We start from the raw sequence: 18,999 nt of genomic DNA, 5'->3' as shown, positions 1-18,999 counted from the left end.
GAGTGTTTTTACTCTCCGTGTATGGCTCTTTATTGTTTATTTTAATTTTAATGTAAGACTGTGTTTGTTCTTTAAGATGCAGACTGCTTGTGATGTTTAGTTTTTTTTTTTTTTTTCTCCCGGCAACTGTTTGTAAGTTGGGAAGTAATGTCGGCTGGGAGGTGATTGCATAGCCCACGATAGGCGGAGCTTCTTCGGCGCAAGTTTTGCGCGCGCTTTTCTTTTTCCTTCTGGGTATAAGAAGTGTTTCACTGTCGGCTCCTGTTCCAGTACGTGTCTGGTAACAGTCCAGAGAGCGGGTGTTAGCAGTGGGGAGTCCGGATTATCTTTGGCTACGTTGTTTATTGCTCTGGTCCATGGGAGATCAGGTAAGCACCTCAGCAAGGCTTGTTGAGGTGTAGAGGTGCTGCAGGGGTCTAGATTTTATTTTCTGTGCGTTATTTTTTGTTTAACGTTTTTTTCTTAAAGTAACAGTAACATAATTTTTTTTGCTGCTGCAGTTTTTTAATTTTTTTATTAGTATAATAATTTTTTTGTGCTAAGGATGGATCAAGGGGACCTGCAAGATATTACTTGCACTTTATGTCTAGATGCTAATGTGGAGCCACCTATCCCTTTCTGTTCCTCATGTATAGAGAGAACTTTACAGTACAGGGATAGACTTTTTGATTCAGAGCCTTCATTTTCTAAGGAGAATGTTGTTCAGGAGTCTCCTGTTCAAGCTATACCGTAGCTTTCTCCCCAATCATCCCAATCTCTATCCTCTTCTCATGCAGTGCCCTGCATTTCGTCTCATTTTTTTTTTTTTTCGTTGCAGGATATGGCTACTCACATATCCTCTGCTGTATCTGAGGCTTTGTCTGCTTTTCCTGTGTTGCAGGGGAAGCACACAATGTATAAAAAGTATAAGGTTTCTGATTCTGTTGCAGTTATGTCAAATGTTTCTTCCCATAGGTCTGAGGAGGAAGATACTTCTGAGGGTAAAATTTCAGACTCTGATAGTGTAATTCCTTCTGCTGATTCTGAGGTTGTTTCTTTCAGATTTAAGATGAAGCACCTCCGTTTGTTACTCAGGGAGGTTTTTACTACCTTGGATGACTCTGATTCAACGATCATAGTTACTCCCAAGAAGGCTAGTAAACTTAACACGTTTTTTGAGGTTTCTTCCATGGCGGAAGTTTTTCCTGTTCCAGATCGTGTCTCAGAGATTATTACACAGGAATGGGAGTAGCCCGAAATTCCTTTTTCCCCTTCGCCTAGTTTTAGGAAGATGTTTCCTATTGCTGATTCTATAAGGGAATCTTGGCAGACGATTCCTAAAGTAGAAGGAGCTATTTCCACTTTGGCCAAGAGGACCACTATTCCTATTGAGGATAGTTGTTCTTTCAAGGATCCCATGTGCGACTGCATATTGGTTTGATCCGTTGTCTATTATTATTATTATTATCGGTTATTTGTAGAGGGCCAACAGATTCCGCAGTGCTATAAACAAATGCGGAGTACGACAAAACAATTATAGGGATCAAAGGGGTAGAGGGCCCTGCCAAGAGTTGCAATGTTGTAGTCAGCTCTTAAGAAGGTGATATACAAACAGGTGGACTCTTAGGCTTACATGCTAAGGGGGTTCAGGGGATAGCAACGGAGTAGAGGAACTGGTATAAAGAAAGGTTAGCGTAGGTTGTATGCATCCCTAAGCAGTAGAGTCTTTAGGGAGCGCTTGAAGCTTTTTAAAACTAGGGGAGAGTCTTGTGGAGTGAGGCAGAGAGTTCCACAAGATGGGTGCCAGTCTGGAGAAGTCCTGTAAACGGGAGGTAACAAGAGAGGAGGAGAGTAGGAGGTCATGAGCAGAGCGAAGGGGACGGGAGGGAGAGTATCTGGAAACAAGGTCTGAGATATGGGGGAGCAGTGCAGTTGAGGGCTTTGTATGTCAGAGTGAGAATTTTGTGTTTGATCCTAGAGGCAAGAGGAAGCCAGTGAAGGGATTGGCCGAGAGGTGCAGCAGAGGAAGAGCGACATGTAAGGAAGATGAGCCTGGCAGAGGCATTCATTATGGATTGTAAAGGAGCTAGGCGGCAGGTGGGGAGACCAGAGAGGACAGAGTTGCAGTAATCAATGCGGGAAAGGATGAGAGAGTGGATTAAAATCTTAGTTGTGTCTTGTGTAAGGAAGTGTTTAATTTTAGAGATGTTTTTAAGGTGGAAGCGGCAGGCTTTAGCCAAGGACTGAATGTAATGAGTGAAAGAAAGATCTGAGTCAAATGTGACCCCGAGACCTGGGGCATGCGGGGTAGGGGTAATGATGGAGTTGTCGACAGTTATAGAGAGATTGGGGGTGGAGATTTTGGAAGAAGGGGGAAATTATGGAGCTCAGTTTTGGAGAGATTTAGCTTGAGGTAGTGAGAGGATATCCAGGAAGAGTTGTGAGAAAGACAGTTAGTGACACAGGTTAGCAAGGAAGGAGATAGGTCTGGTGCAGAGAAGTAGATTTGGGTGTCGTCTGCATACAAATGATATTGGAAACTGTGGGACTTTATTAGGGAACCTAGTGATGACATGTAGATTGAGAAGAGAAGGGGACCGAGGACAGAGCCTTGCGGTAAGTAGTGAAGGGGCAGAGGAGGCCCCAGAGAAGTCTACACTAAAGGTACAGTTTGACAGGTAGGAAGAGAGCCACGAGAGGGCTGTGTCACAGATGCCGAAGGATTGGAAGGTTTGGAGCAATAGAGGATGGTCAACAGAGTCAAAGGCCGCAGACAGATCATGGAGGATAAGCAGGGAGAAGTGGCCTTTTGATTTTGCTGTAAGTAGGTCGTTGGTAACCTTAATTGCTGTCTTTGTTGAGTGATGGGGACGAAATCCAGATTGCAGTGGGTCAAGGAGGGAGTTTAATGTATGGAAATGGGATAGGAGTGCATATACTAGTTTTTCGAGAAGCTTTGAGGGAGGAGGGAAACAGGGCAGTAGTTGGATGTGGAGGTAGGATCAAGGGAAGGTTTTTTGAGGATAGGTGTGACCAGTGCATGTTTTAGAGATGAGGGAAATATACTGGTGCTGAGGGAGAGGTTGAAAATGTGTGTGAGTATAGGGGTAGGGGTAGCAGAGAGGGAGGGGAGTAGCTGTAAGGGGATAGGGTCAAGGGGACAGGTAGTGAGGTGAGAGCGCAGTATAAGTGCCAACACTTCTTCCTCAGTAACAGGGGAGAATTAGCTAGGTTTCAGGTTATGTGGGTTGTGGTTGATTGAGAGCATTTGAGGGGGTGAGAGAATGGAATTATGTTGAGAGCTGATTTCGTTTCTGATGGAGTCAATTTTGTTATTGAAGTGGCTGGGAAAGTCTTGAGCTGGCAGAGAAGTTGTATTAGGAGGTGGGGGAGGGCAGAGAAGAGTATTGAAAGTGGAGAACAGACGTTTTGGGTTTGAAGAAAGATTAGAGATAAGAGTAGAGAAGTAGTTTTTCTTATGGAGATTAAGGGCAGAATAGTAGGAGTTTGATATATATAGGAGATATATAGGTATATCACAGGGCTAATAAAGATCAAATAGTAATCAGGAAAACAAACTTAAAGATATATGTACAATAGATATCTGTTAAAATTCCTTTTAATCAATGGGGGTTGTCAAACAATCAAACCCATCACATGTATGTAATAACAACACAATATAAAAATACAATAAAAATATAATCTAAAAACTTCTATACAATATAAAATCTGAGCGTGTAGCTACAAGTACAAGTTTGGACTACTTATCTCAGTAGGTGGTGTCAATCCTTAAGGAGCCAAAAACTGGTTATAGGTATGAATTTGATAACTCAAAATAAGGAATTGAAGTATAGGTGACTTCTAAAATTCCTACATACTACTAGTAGGAACAGTAAATCCTGTTGGTAGTAAAAGTGGAATTGGGGTCACAAATATCCAGTGACTGAATATACAAAGAGTGAAAAAATAGGATCTGATATGTGAAAAATATGATGTAATACAACACAGTAAAATCTCAATATTCAATAAAATCAGTGAACCAGAGCAAAGAAACTTTTTTGTGAATAAGTGCTCCAAATTTGTGCAAAAAATATAAAAGTGATTCTATCCTAAATAGAACAATACCGGTATGTTCTAATGTAAAGATAAGTGAAAATAAGACAATCTTACGCTAACTGGAAATCACAAAAGTCTGCGCTTTTTGTTTAAGATATAAAGTGATTCCTGATAGAACAAATGTGTAGCGCTCCTTTGCTATCTCAGCGGTAATGAAATAGTTAAGTGAAGTGAAATTCACAATGCTAATAGATTACAATTTCCTAATTAAGTAATATCCTAAAAAATACAAAAGATTCAAAAGTACAAATACTAAATTCCAAACTTTAAAAAGAACAATAAAGGTAAAGGTAAAAAATAATCGATGATAATATAAAAAGTCCTGATTGAGATTAGTGAAAAGTCATTTAAAATCCAATTGTTGGTGTCCCTCGATAGGGTCCAAAGTGGCTGATAATCCTAACGGTATAATGATCCAAGTTCCAATCAATACAAACAATTCCTAAAAGAAGAAAGAGAAAAGTGCACTAAACAAACAGCCTATGGGGTGTGGAATATTGGTAAATAGACTTACTCCGATAGGCAATATCCTGGAAAGATGGCAAGCCTCACAAATCGTGTGTCGATTATCCGTCTACGCGTTTCGGCCCTCTGATGGGCCTTTTTCAAGATGTCTTGAAAAAGGCCCATCAGAGGGCCGAAACGCGTAGACGTTATTCGCTTGGCATATGAGACTGCTGGTAAGCAGCTTCCTGAGAAAATCATGGCTCATTCCACGAGGGCTGTTTCTTCTACTTGGGCTTTCAAAAATGGAGCTTCTGTAGATCAGATTTGCAAGGCTGCCACTTGGTCATCTTTACACACTTTTTCTAAATTTTACAAATTTGATACTTTTGCTTCAGCTGAGGCTGTTTTTGGGAAAAAGGTTCTTCAAGCAGTGGTGCCTTCTGTTTAGGTTTTACTGTCTTGTCCCTCCCTTATCATCTGTGTCCTCTAGCTTGGGTATTGATAACCAATAGTAATTATGATGATCCGTGGACTCACCGTGTCATTAGAAAGAAAATCAAATTTATTCTTACCTGATAAATTTGTTTCTTTTCTTGACACCGTGAGTCCACGACCCTCCCTGTATTTTCAGACAGTTTTTTTTTTAACCTCAGACACCTCTGCACCTTATATAACACAATGGGCCAGATTACAAGTGGAAGGTTAAATTGGGCTTGCATTACGCGTTAAAAGTAAGAGCAATTGCTTGAGCGCAATTGCGATTTACGCTAGAATGATAACTGTGATTTCAGAACTCTGGTTAATTGTTTCATGAAACAAAAAAGTTGCACAAAACACATTAAATATACATTGCAAAGTATATTTACACTCATAATAATAATAAAAATTATTAAATAAAAATATTGCACACAAATGTTATAAAGGCTCAAAGATTTAACAATAAATACATTTACATGTCTAAAGATGTATATGTATGTGTGTGTGTGTGTATATATATATATGATAGGGGGTGGAGGTGAGCGCCAAAGTAGGCTGAGGATGGGGAAGGGAGACAAATGTTGGTCCTCCTACTAGTAGTTAGGAGTGGATGTACAGAATAAGTAATGCTGAGGTGAGTATATAAGTTTATAAATGTATATCGATATTTATTCAACACAATCGGTTTAAAATGTCGGTTAAAAGTTCCGGTGATCTTCTAAAACATACAGTCAATAAAAATTACAATCAATAGAAAATATTACACATTCATAAACAATCATGGATCCATGTTACAATAACGAAATGATTTAAAATCAGAAAAAATAGATAATAAAAATAAAAATGTAAAAGATAAAATGACCTGGTGCACCTAAAACGTCTGACAATGAATGACCTGATAGTCCAAATCTCTTAATGTGGGTGGTACTCTGTGGTACAATCCGGATATTGATGAGTGTTCTTATAGTTGTGTTTATCCAAACAGATAATAATGTGACAAAAAAAAAAAAAAAAGGTGTCTCTATTTTATATCCAATTCAGAAAAATTCAAAATAGTGTATATCCTGTGATTGAGAAAATGCAAACTTGAAAGTGTAAAAAACAATGTGATCGCTGGATGTCAAAAAAAAGGTGAAAAAGGTTGGAAAAAATATATAAAAAATAAAAATGTGAAGAAAATATAAGTTCTTTCACAAAAAGTGTAGAAATCCTCAAATTGGTGAAACAAGATGATATTAGTCTTTCAAAAGTTAATCAATATGTGTCCAAAATGATATAGTGGAATCAGTGTAATGAAGTTGTCACCCAGTTGAATATAATAAAATAAAATAAAGCTGAGCAAAAACCTGCAAAGAAAACAAACAATACTATAATATATACAAACTGTTCAGTGGATATATTAGTATTATGCTTACTCAAATCAGTCGACGCGTTTCGGCCATATCCTCCTGGCCTTTATCAAGACTAACATTGTGAGTAAGCTAAGGTAATTTATAAGAGCTGTAATTGATGTTTGGGCGCCAAAATCTAGTAGGCCACGCCCTTTCCTGTGAAGTGCATTATGGGTATGGGCAAAAATGTTTCGTTTTAAATTATGCTACTAAAAAACTTTTTTATTTTAACTCCTTGTTTTCTCAAGGTCAATTCTATCTAGGATATTGCCTATACATATATGCCCTTGGTTAGCATATTTAGGGTTGATTAGATTTGTATCGACCTACACTTCCGGTTTCGCTAATTACTGTGTTGACTTCCGGTTTCCCTTCTGTGTACTAATTATGGCTTTTGTCCTATGAGTAAATTTCAGTGTCTTGCTTATATAACTCTCTATTTGTTTATTGAGCATAGGCCCCCTTTGTTTTTTGATAAGTAGATCATTTGTGAATAGATTAAAAGCTTTCGATTTATGTTTCTGTTGTCTCTATATGTTAGTATCGTATGTACATCTTTTACTTCCGGTATCGCTGTTTTTTAGCATTTCCGGTTTAACTTTCACTTCCGGTGTCTTTCACTTCCGGTATCGCTGTTTTATGGCGATTCCGGTTTATGTTGTTTCTTACTATCGCTGCTTGTAAATGTTAGTATTTATAACTCTAAAACATGACAAGTTGAGTATTGTCAAGTATCCATTCTAACTCTACTTTGGCTAGTTATTGAATATAGTGCATATAGCGTTATTTCTTATTGCTGTGTGTACCGGTTTTTCACTTCCGGTATCGCTGACTAACACTTCCGGTTCCAGTGTTTATTGACGTGAAGGCATAGGGACCAGAATTGACATTCTAAGCTGCTTTTAGATGAAATTTGAATATGGTAGGTAAATCAATAATTCGGTGTGTGCCAGGATCGTGTGTACATCTCACTGTAATTGATGTATTAAAGTGATTAGTGTACTTTGACAAACACATGCAAATATATTAAACCGTCCTAAAATATAAACCATGAAGAACATCTATAAAAATATCTGTTAAAAGTCTCCAATTGAACGCAATTATATAGCTTCAACTGACAATGATCAATTTTTACACACAGGTCTAAGACCAAAATCCACATTTTATCCAGTGGGAAGCAAAGGGACTGCGATTGAAACCTTCGAAACGAATGTCTGCAATGACATCAGGAAACTAAGTGACAATACACTTAAGAAAGTACGTTTCAATCTATCCAGATCCCAGATGAGTACTATTAAAAATCTTGAGAAAGATCACCAATTAACCATCAAACCTGCCGATAAAGGCGGAGCTATCGTTGTGATGGATAAGTGCAAATATGAAGAAGAATGCAATAGAATTTTGAGTGATTCCAAGACCTACAAGAGGTTATTAAGTGACCCAATAGGCAAATTTACAAAAGATTTGGAAGATCTGACCACTAAAGCGAAATCACTGGGGATACTCAATCAGAAAGAGTACAACTACATTATGGTCAAATACCCCATTACCCCAGTGTTTTACCAACTTCCCAAGATACACAAATCGGTGGCCAACCCCCCGGGGAGACCGATTATTTCAGGAATTGGGTCAATATCAAGTAACATGTCAGAATATGTAGATAAAATCCTTCAGAAACAGGTCACTAACCTTCCATCTTATCTGAGGGACTCTACACAAATTCTGACAATATTGGATAATTTGAAATGGGAAGAATCGTTCATTATGGCAACCTGTGATGTAGTTTCACTGTACACGAGCATACCACATGAAGGAGGCATTGAAGCTGTTAAGTTTTTTCTCTCCAAAGATCCATGTATCCCTGAAGCACAGTGCACTTTTGTTTTAGATAGTATTTATTACATTTTAACCCACAACTATTTTAATCATGACAAGAAGTTTTATCATCAACAATGTGGAACAGCGATGGGGACCAGGTTCGCGCCGAGTTATGCTAATCTCTATATGGGCCAGTGGGAGCAAATCTTCTGGGATTCGTGCCCAGCGAGCGCGGACCTGGTCCTCTACATGAGATATATTGATGACATCTTCCTCATTTGGAAGGGCTCCATGGAAGATTTGCATCACACCATAGAAGTCATGAATATGAATACAAAAAACCTAAAATTTACCTATGAATGCAACAAAAAGTCTATACACTTCCTGGACCTTAAGATAGATATAGAGAATGGTCAATTTGTTACTTCGACCTTCTTTAAGGAGGTCGACTGTAATAATTACATTCACAACGAAAGCTGCCATCATAAGACTTGGAAGGAAAACATACCCAAGGGGCAACTCTTGAGGCTTAAAAAGAACTGCTCAGATCCGATTAAGTGGGAAGAACAAACCCAGGTACTAAAACAAAGATTCCTCGATAGAGGATACAAAGAGACACTACTGGAAGAAAAAATCAAAGAAGTCCAAGCAGTTGATAGAAAAACCCTCCTAAAATATAAAACCAGAGACAAGACAGTGACATCTGAGGACAATATAGATGTCCCTTTCATCACAGAATACTGTGAAAACAAACACATCATAGAAAAGATCTACAGAAAGCATTGGCCACTTTTAAAGGACGATGACATTTTGGGAGAACTACTAATGTCACACCCGAAATTTATCTACAGGAAAACAAACAATTTAAAGAACAGACTGGCCCCGAGTGTTCCAAAACAAAAAATGGGTGCAGTGGTAGGCCAACATAACAAGAAGATTAAAGGTTTTTTTCCGTGCCCGAATTGTAAGGCGTGTAGAAATGGCTGGAAAACAACCTCATTCTTATCTGTGCACACTAAAGAAAAGTTTATAATACACAATCTGATAAGATGTGGTGATCATAATGTTATATATCTCATTGAATGTCCTTGTAAATTACAATATGTTGGACAAACTTCCAGACAATTGAAAGACAGAATGAGGGAGCATATACTATGTATAGAGAGAAAAAGTGTAGATTCAGCACTATACAAGCACTTTACAACTAAGCACGGAGGAAACATCAGAGATATGAAATTCTGTGGAATAGAGATAGTGAGAAAGAATTGGAGAGGGGGTAACCACGAACATAAACTACTTTTACATGAGTCCAAATGGATATTTACCCTGAATAGCCTGTATCCAAAGGGCCTAAACAATAAAGAAGATCTCTCACATCTGTTCAGTCTTACAAAATAAAGCTAATCCATTGGACAGTAGAGACACCCACTCCCCTATTCTCCATCTAATCACATATCTCTTCCCTCATCACCTCCATTTTAAATATAGACTCTCCTTTTTAAATATAGACTCTCCTCTTTAAGACTGTAGATCTGGATAACCCATTCATGTGCACATCAGATAAGAGGCCTCCACTGTCTTGTCAGCCTTCACCCTTCTTTGGAGCATCCCATAGAATAGTCCGATCTATACATTATGGCCAAATTTGCTTTTTAGACTTTTTACATACAAAGTTTTTACTGATAGTGTTTTTAAGTACAGTGTTTTTGTAATATAGAAATTTTAAGCAAGTCTAAAGGTCTTCAAATTGATACTGGGGTTATTAACTATTTTAATTATTTTAAAATATTTTAAAGTATTTTAAGTATTTGGTCACAAAAAACTGCCTGAACTGACATAGAGTTTCGACATGAGCTATGAGCAGTTATATAAACTACTGGCACTTTGATTTTAGGAGGTACCCATTATAATCCAACCAACATTATATACTTGGCAAGTTCCTACTTCACTAGTATACCCATCAATCTGACTGAGTTTAGATGCTGTTTTATATACCCCATAAGGGTTATGTTATTATATTGCACTTTTAACGGATCGTATTTTTAATAAGACTGTATTTTTATCAGATTGTATTTTTATCAGATTTGATTTTTTATAGATATATATATTTTTTAACAGATATTTTTATAGATGTTCTTCATGGTTTATATTTTAGGACGGTTTAATATATTTGCATGTGTTTGTCAAAGTACACTAATCACTTTAATACATCAATTACAGTGAGATGTACACACGATCCTGGCACACACCGAATTATTGATTTACCTACCATATTCAAATTTCATCTAAAAGCAGCTTAGAATGTCAATTCTGGTCCCTATGCCTTCACGTCAATAAACACTGGAACCGGAAGTGTTAGTCAGCGATACCGGAAGTGAAAAACCGGTACACACAGCAATAAGAAATAACGCTATATGCACTATATTCAATAACTAGCCAAAGTAGAGTTAGAATGGATACTTGACAATACTCAACTTGTCATGTTTTAGAGTTATAAATACTAACATTTACAAGCAGCGATAGTAAGAAACAACATAAACCGGAATCGCCATAAAACAGCGATACCGGAAGTGAAAGACACCGGAAGTGAAAGTTAAACCGGAAATGCTAAAAAACAGCGATACCGGAAGTAAAAGATGTACATACGATACTAACATATAGAGACAACAGAAACATAAATCGAAAGCTTTTAATCTATTCACAAATGATCTACTTATCAAAAAACAAAGGGGGCCTATGCTCAATAAACAAATAGAGAGTTATATAAGCAAGACACTGAAATTTACTCATAGGACAAAAGCCATAATTAGTACACAGAAGGGAAACCGGAAGTCAACACAGTAATTAGCGAAACCGGAAGTGTAGGTCGATACAAATCTAATCAACCCTAAATATGCTAACCAAGGGCATATATGTATAGGCAATATCCTAGATAGAATTGACCTTGAGAAAACAAGGAGTTAAAATAAAAAAGTTTTTTAGTAGCATAATTTAAAACGAAACATTTTTGCCCATACCCATAATGCACTTCACAGGAAAGGGCGTGGCCTACTAGATTTTGGCGCCCAAACATCAATTACAGCTCTTATAAATTACCTTAGCTTACTCACAATGTTAGTCTTGATAAAGGCCAGGAGGATATGGCCGAAACGCGTCGACTGATTTGAGTAAGCATAATACTAATATATCCACTGAACAGTTTGTATATATTATAGTATTGTTTGTTTTCTTTGCAGGTTTTTGCTCAGCTTTATTTTATTTTATTATATTCAACTGGGTGACAACTTCATTACACTGATTCCACTATATCATTTTGGACACATATTGATTAACTTTTGAAAGACTAATATCATCTTGTTTCACCAATTTGAGGATTTCTACACTTTTTGTGAAAGAACTTATATTTTCTTCACATTTTTATTTTTTATATATTTTTTCCAACCTTTTTCACCTTTTTTTTGACATCCAGCGATCACATTGTTTTTTACACTTTCAAGTTTGCATTTTCTCAATCACAGGATATACACTATTTTGAATTTTTCTGAATTGGATATAAAATAGAGACACCTTTTTTTTGTCACATTATTATCTGTTTGGATAAACACAACTATAAGAACACTCATCAATATCCGGATTGTACCACAGAGTACCACCCACATTAAGAGATTTGGACTATCAGGTCATTCATTGTCAGACGTTTTAGGTGCACCAGGTCATTTTATCTTTTACATTTTTATTTTTATTATCTATTTTTTCTGATTTTAAATCATTTCGTTATTGTAACATGGATCCATGATTGTTTATGAATGTGTAATATTTTCTATTGATTGTAATTTTTATTGACTGTATGTTTTAGAAGATCACCGGAACTTTTAACCGACATTTTAAACCGATTGTGTTGAATAAATATCGATATACATTTATAAACTTATATACTCACCTCAGCATTACTTATTCTGTACATCCACTCCTAACTACTAGTAGGAGGACCAACATTTGTCTCCCTTCCCCATCCTCAGCCTACTTTGGCGCTCACCTCCACCCCCTATCATTTTCTGTTCACATCGGGTACACTAGGGTATCCGTTGAGGAGAGCTAGAGGTACTCCCAATCCCTATTCCCCATCTGTTTTCTGCGCAGGATTTACATTTGTTCCCTTTACTGTATATATATATATGTCTATACAGAAGTATTATGTACTTATATGTGTGTATATGTATTTACTATTTACAGACATATATAAACACAAACACACACATATATATATATATATATATATATATATATGACTATGGGGCATATTCAAAGACCGCTGCTCCATAACCTATCCACCTGCTCTGAGGCGGCGGACAGACATCGCCAGAAATCAACCTGATCGAATATGATCGGCTTGATTGACACCCCCTGCCGATTGGCCGCAAATCTGCAGGGGGCGACATTGCACCAGCAGTTCACCAGAAGTGCTGGTGAATGATAAATGCCGAGAGCGTATGCTGTCGGCATTTATCGATGTGCGGCGGACATGATCTGCAATATCGGATCATGTCCGTCCGCACCTTGTTAAATAGGCCCCCATATATAATCATCTATATAGGTATATATATATAGATAGATAGATAAATAGATAGATATAGCTATATATTGCACACACAAAAACATCAGATATATGTAGAAATATGTATTTATGAATGCATAGATATATGAATAGAACATAGTTTTCTATGTGAAGAACATTGGAATGTGAAATATTCATATTTTCATGTCGGGTTAGCGCACTTGAGAACATGTGATCGGGTTAGCACACTTGAGAATATGCGATCGGGTAAGCGCACTTCAGAATATGCTGTCCGGTTAAGGCACTTGACAATATGTGAACGGGTTTACACACTTGAGAATATGCGATCGGGTTAGCCCGCGAGTACGTTGTTAGGTTTTTTCCACTTTTTTATTCCATTGACTTCTATGTGTAAATACAGGGAGTGCAGAATTATTAGGCAAGTTGTATTTTTGAGGATTAATTTTATTATTGAACAACCATGTTCTCAATTAACCCAAAAAACTCATTAATATCAAAGCTGAATAGTTTTGGAAGTAGTTTTTAGTTTGTTTTTAGTTTTAGCTATTTTAGGTGGATATCTGTGTGTGCAGGTGACTATTACTGTGCATAATTATTAGGCAACTTAACAAAAAACAAATATATACCCATTTCAATTATTTATTTTTACCAGTGAAACCAATATAACATCTCAACATTCACAAATATACATTTCTGACATTCAAAAACAAAACAAAAACAAATCAGTGACCAATATAGCCACCTTTCTTTGCAAGGACACTCAAAAGCCTGCCATCCATGGATTATGTCAGTGTTTTCATCTGTTCACCATCAACATTGCGTGCAGCAGCAACCACAGCCTCCCAGACACAGTTCAGAGAGGTGTACTGTTTTTCCCTCCTTGTAAATCTCACATTTGATGATGGACCACAGGTTCTCAATGGGGTTCAGATCAGGTGAACAAGGAGGCCATGTCATTAGATTTTCTTCTTTTATACCCTTTCTTGCCAGCCATGCTGTGGAGTACTTGGACGCCTGTGATGGAGCATTGTCCTGCATGAAAATCATGTTTTTCTTGAAGGATGCAGACTTCTTCCTGTACCACTGCTTGAAGAAGGTGTCTTCCAGAAACTGGCAGTAGGACTGGGAGTTGAGCTTGACTCCATCCTCAACCCGAAAAGGCCCCACAAGCTCATCTTTGATGATACCAGCTCAAACCAGTACTCCACCTCCACCTTGCTGGCGTCTGAGTCGGACTGGAGCTCTCTGCCCTTTACCAATCCAGCCACGGGCCCATCCATCTGGCCCATCAAGACTCACTCTCATTTCATCAGTCCATAAAACCTTAGAAAAATCAGTCTTGAGATATTTCTTGGCCCAGTCTTAACGTTTCAGCTTGTGTGTCTTGTTCAGTGGTGGTCGTCTTTCAGCCTTTCTTACCTTGGCCATGTCTCTGAGTATTGCACACCTTGTGCTTTTGGGCACTCCAGTGATGTTGCAGCTCTGAAATATGGCCAAACTGGTGGCAAGTGGCATCTTGGCAGCTGCACGCTTGACTTTTCTCAGTTCATGGGCAGTTATTTTGCGCCTTGGTTTTTCCACACGCTTCTTGCGACTCTGTTGACTATTTTGAATGAAACGCTTGATTGTTCGATGATCACGCTTCAGAAGCTTTGCAATTTTAAGAGTGCTGCATCCCTCTGCAAGATATCTCACTATTTTTTACTTTTCTGAGCCTGTCAAGTCATTCTTTTGACCCATTTTGCCAAAGGAAAGGAAGTTGCCTAATAATTATGCACACCTGATATAGGGTGTTGATGTCATTAGACCACACCCCTTCTCATTACAGAGATGCACATCACCTAATATGCTTAATTGGTAGTAGGCTTTCGAGCCTATACAGCTTGGAGTAAGACAACATGCATAAAGAGGATGATGTGGTCAAAATACTCATTTGCCTAATAATTCTGCACTCCCTGTAGGTTATTGTGCGTGCAATATTCTAATTGTGCTAGAAGTTAGCTATCTGCAAGTGTTGGGTAAGCGCGAGAGCTCAAACTTTTTACTTTTAACTCATAATATGAGTGCAACCCGGCACGCAAGAAGTTTATTTCTAGTGCAATTAGCACTCTGCTCCACTTGTAATCTGGCCCAATATGTTCCTTTTTATGTTTCATATTCTGTTAATCACTTACATGTCTGCTTGCTTACCATACAACAAGGAGTTACCTATTAATGTAGATACCACAAAGTACATGAACAGACACAATATGGAGTCTCCATTTGGTTCTATGTTAACAGAGGAACACAAAGCAAAACAATGAATGTGAAAAACAATTATCTAGCATTCTCAAGATAGTTCATTTAAAAAAAAAATCTTACAAGATATAAACGCCTAAGCTATGGCTAAAAATGAAATAGGTTCTATATTTTATATTAAAAGTGCTGTCTTAATCTGTTCAGGTTCAATAAATGCAATCACCCAACAGAATATATCGTATTAGCTGAGTTTATCCACGAAAGCTGGGTCCCATAGCAACCTCTTCTCTGAAAATAAACCAACACTATTCTTTTCCATCTTGTTTAACAATTAAATGGTTGTAAGGTCTTGGAAACCATTTAAGGGAATCTTTTATACAAAATGCTTTAGTCTAGTTTGCTAATTCAGCATTTTTCTACTTAGACATGAATCTGATAATAGAAAAGTATAGAATCTCTATGTATTGGTGATTTACGGCTAGGTATATTCTAGAGGAAAGGTTTAAAATCTCTATAAATATAAAAAAATATGCAGAGCAAGATATAAATATAATCATATTATATTCCAGCTTCTAAAAGTCCTTTATAATTTATAACCCATATTCTGTACTATTTCGGAAATCGATCATAAACATATAAAATTGCACCGTTTACTAATTTATTAGTGTACAGAAATAACACATTAAAAGCAGGAGGGTTTCAAGTTACAGAGCAAGTTATATGTCTTTATCTATCAAAACAGCACATGCTTACACTTAAAGGGACATGAAACCCAAACTGATTTCTTATGTGATTCAGACAGGACAGACCATTTAAAAAAAGTTTCCAATTTACTTCTATTATCAAATTTGTTTAGTTCTCATGATATTCTGTGTTGAAGAGGATACCTAGATATCTTGCAAAACTGCTGCCATATAGTGCTCTAGAAATGGGTCAGCTACTGTTGAAAAGCATTCGTCCCTGCTTTTCAACAGAAGATACCAAGAGAATGAAGAAAAATGTATAATAGAAGTAAATTAGAAAGTTGTTAGAACATTTAATTTTAATCTGAATCATAAAAAATGGGTTTCATGTATCTTTAATGTAATATTTGTAATTCCAAATGATAACAGTTCATTCCAAGTAACAATAGACTTAAAGCGATATTACAATATGTTTTATATTTTCATAGCATATATTGGAAATTATATATGGCAAAGCAAAATCACTGTATGCAATATACATATTTTGAAACGTTTAAAACTTGTTTTGTTAGCAAAATTTGCCTTCAATTGTGCAATCAATGGATGCGTTTTTAAAGCCTGTTGAGTACGTTTATCATTTCTCCTCTTCTGTGGCTAGTTAGGGACAAAAGTAAATGTGCTCCTGCCCTGATCAAGCAATCAGGATGCAGGGCAGCCCCTCTAAGGCAGTGTTAAAATATAGTATTCAGAAGTCATTTGCAGTAAATACACAAACATGAAAACAAAGGGGGAGCTCTAGTTGTGAATAACCCACACAGGGTATCTATGAGGAAACCGCTGTATAGCTTAGAAGCGCATTGTTATTCTTTTATAGTTTTTTATATTTTTTCTTTATATATTTTAAATTGTTTGTACTGCACATAAGTATTGTGCACAGAGTGCAGATCACAACTTTATTGGAAGTCTACTACTACTTTTGATAGTGACTGAAGACTATGGGACCAATTTATCAAGGGCCGAATGGCCCCTGATAGCCCTGTTTCCGCACGAGCCTTCAGGATCATCGGAAACAGCAGTTATGAAGCAACTGTCTTAAGACCGCTGCTCCTTAACTGGTCCACCGCCTCTGAGGCTGCGGACATCAATCCGCCCGATCATGTACGATCTGGTTGATTGACACCCCCTGCTAGCAGCCGATTGGCCCCAAATCTGTAGGGGGCGGCATTGCAAAAGCAGTTCACCAGAACTGCTTGTGCAATGTTAAATTCCGACAGTGTATCATGAGCGTATCATGTCGGACAGACATTTGATAAATCGGCCCCAATGTGATGACCTGGCTCAGCGAGCTTGTGGAAGCTAATACATTTTTGTCCAGACTGTGGTGGTGCTGGCACATTTTAGGTGCTCTGTATTTTGTGAGTATGGCAATCTGTTACCTGTAGATTCTCTGTGATGTAATTCATCATAAGCGTGTCCTTTTCTTTATTTTTGTGTATTTATTTATTTTTTTGAAGATCCTGTCTTGCTTTGATTTGCACTATTTAAAGAGGAGCTTTCACCAACCTTTTGTAGACCATCAGCAGTGGGGATTTCTTCCATTAGCATGTATAGTTTTGTTAAATGACTCAATACATGGTATCTATCGTCGTAAAGGAGAACCGCTAGCAAAGAAGAAACCCAATAATTACAGCTGCAACACTTTGTAAACACATTTGCAAAAGGCGGTTCTGTAAATTTGTGTAATTGTTAGATATTCACGATTGTTTTGTTGTGTTAAAGTAGTTTTGCTGGATAGCTCGGACTTTGGGCCTGATGATCTAAAACTCTCCACTCTGGCGAGATGGTCTAAGGAGTCTCGTCAGTACGGTGAGGTTCCTTAAGTCATTTTAAAACTACAGATTTTACCTTGAGAGATGTTTATCTCACTATGCAGGGTTATATATATATAAAAAACTAATAGAAAAATATAGGACAGTTTGTGTTTATAAAGAATATTTAGATAAGATTACAAGAAGCCATGTTCATTTTTTTAAACATTATATTATACCTGTATTTTCAATAATGTACAACTCTTCTTTGGATCTTTATATACGGCTGATATGTGCTATTCAAATCATCAGTTACTACAATCTCAGTACAAACAGTAGTTTTGAGATTTTTAAATGTAAAACAAAAGCATTTTTTGTCTCCCTAAAGGCTAACATATGGTTTTTAAAATACACTGAATTCTACTGAACAGATTTGCTTAATTTATGAATTTCCAGGCTTTGTTTCTATTTAAATAAAAGTATTATTTGCTCGAATGGAGAGATGGTTTGATTTATAGCTGTTCATCACTCATGCCATGTCCAGCCTGTATTTTATTGGTTTATTACATTTATGAATTATACTAAAATGATTTCTGTTTTATTTTAGGCCCTTAAGCTAAGAGAAAAGTGCAATTGCCCAGCTCTCTCCGATCCTGACCCAAGATTAATATTCGCTTTGAGCGTGCAGCGTCTGCTACAAACCTCAAAGGAAACAGAGCACGACAGGCTAAAAGGAGAATTTGTGCCAGTCCAAGTGAATGACAAAGTCCCCACAGCTTCTGTAGTGAAAGCAATTTAGTGAATTATGCAACATTTCAAAACTGTCCAAATTGATTTTGAAAACTGTGACACCTTTTACATTAAACTAAAAATCTATTTTTGAAAATATCAATTGAATTAGTGCGTTGTGTGCCCTTTTGCACTTCCTTATACCTCTAAAATATTTTTATGTCTTCTAAATTTCTGTATATTTACAAAATGTCTTATTGCTGCAACAGTAAATTAAGATTTATGAATCACTAAAGTAGGATGTAGGTCAATTTAAAAAAATGTGTCTCCTGAGTTATCAATAGGGCCACTTCTTACTTTCTACCCTTATGATGGACACATAGCTAGTATTGTTTTTAAAAGCATGTTTTAATTTTACCAATAAATCAATTATTTCTCACTTGAAATACTGAAAGTAAAAGTTGTTTGAAAACTCCCAAGGATGCCGCTCCTTCCTCCGTGTGCTCACTTCCTGTCAACCGCTCCTTCCTTTGTGTGCTCACTTCCTGTCAACCTTAGGTTCTTGCTTGACTATTTGCTAAATGTTTGGAGAAAGGTGAAAGAGGATTTACCATGATCAGGGGACTGAAACACAAACCATAAAACTGTCATACACAATAGAAAAAATGGTTTATCATGAAGGGGGCTTGTGATAAATTGGTTTATATAGTATGCATTTTGTTTTCTTTTGCACTCTT

The 18,999-nt window shown here is 37.1% G+C and overlaps 1 protein-coding gene across 1 annotated transcript in view; it reads left to right on the top strand.

Annotated features, from left to right (window-relative positions):
- Positions 1-18,741, top strand: part of OMA1 (OMA1 zinc metallopeptidase) — a 388,294-nt gene extending 369,553 nt beyond the window's left edge. Inside the window, exon 9 of the mRNA XM_053693625.1 lies at positions 18,141-18,741. Coding sequence (XP_053549600.1) covers positions 18,141-18,332 — 192 coding nt within the window. The 3' untranslated portion in view covers positions 18,333-18,741. The remainder of the gene's footprint in view (positions 1-18,140) is intronic.
- Positions 18,742-18,999: the final 258 nt, after the last annotated feature.

Source organism: Bombina bombina, chromosome 10 (genome assembly GCF_027579735.1).
Source record: "Bombina bombina isolate aBomBom1 chromosome 10, aBomBom1.pri, whole genome shotgun sequence".
NCBI classification, from domain to species: Eukaryota; Metazoa; Chordata; class Amphibia; order Anura; family Bombinatoridae; genus Bombina; species Bombina bombina.
This window is presented reverse-complemented; position numbering and strand designations above follow the sequence as displayed.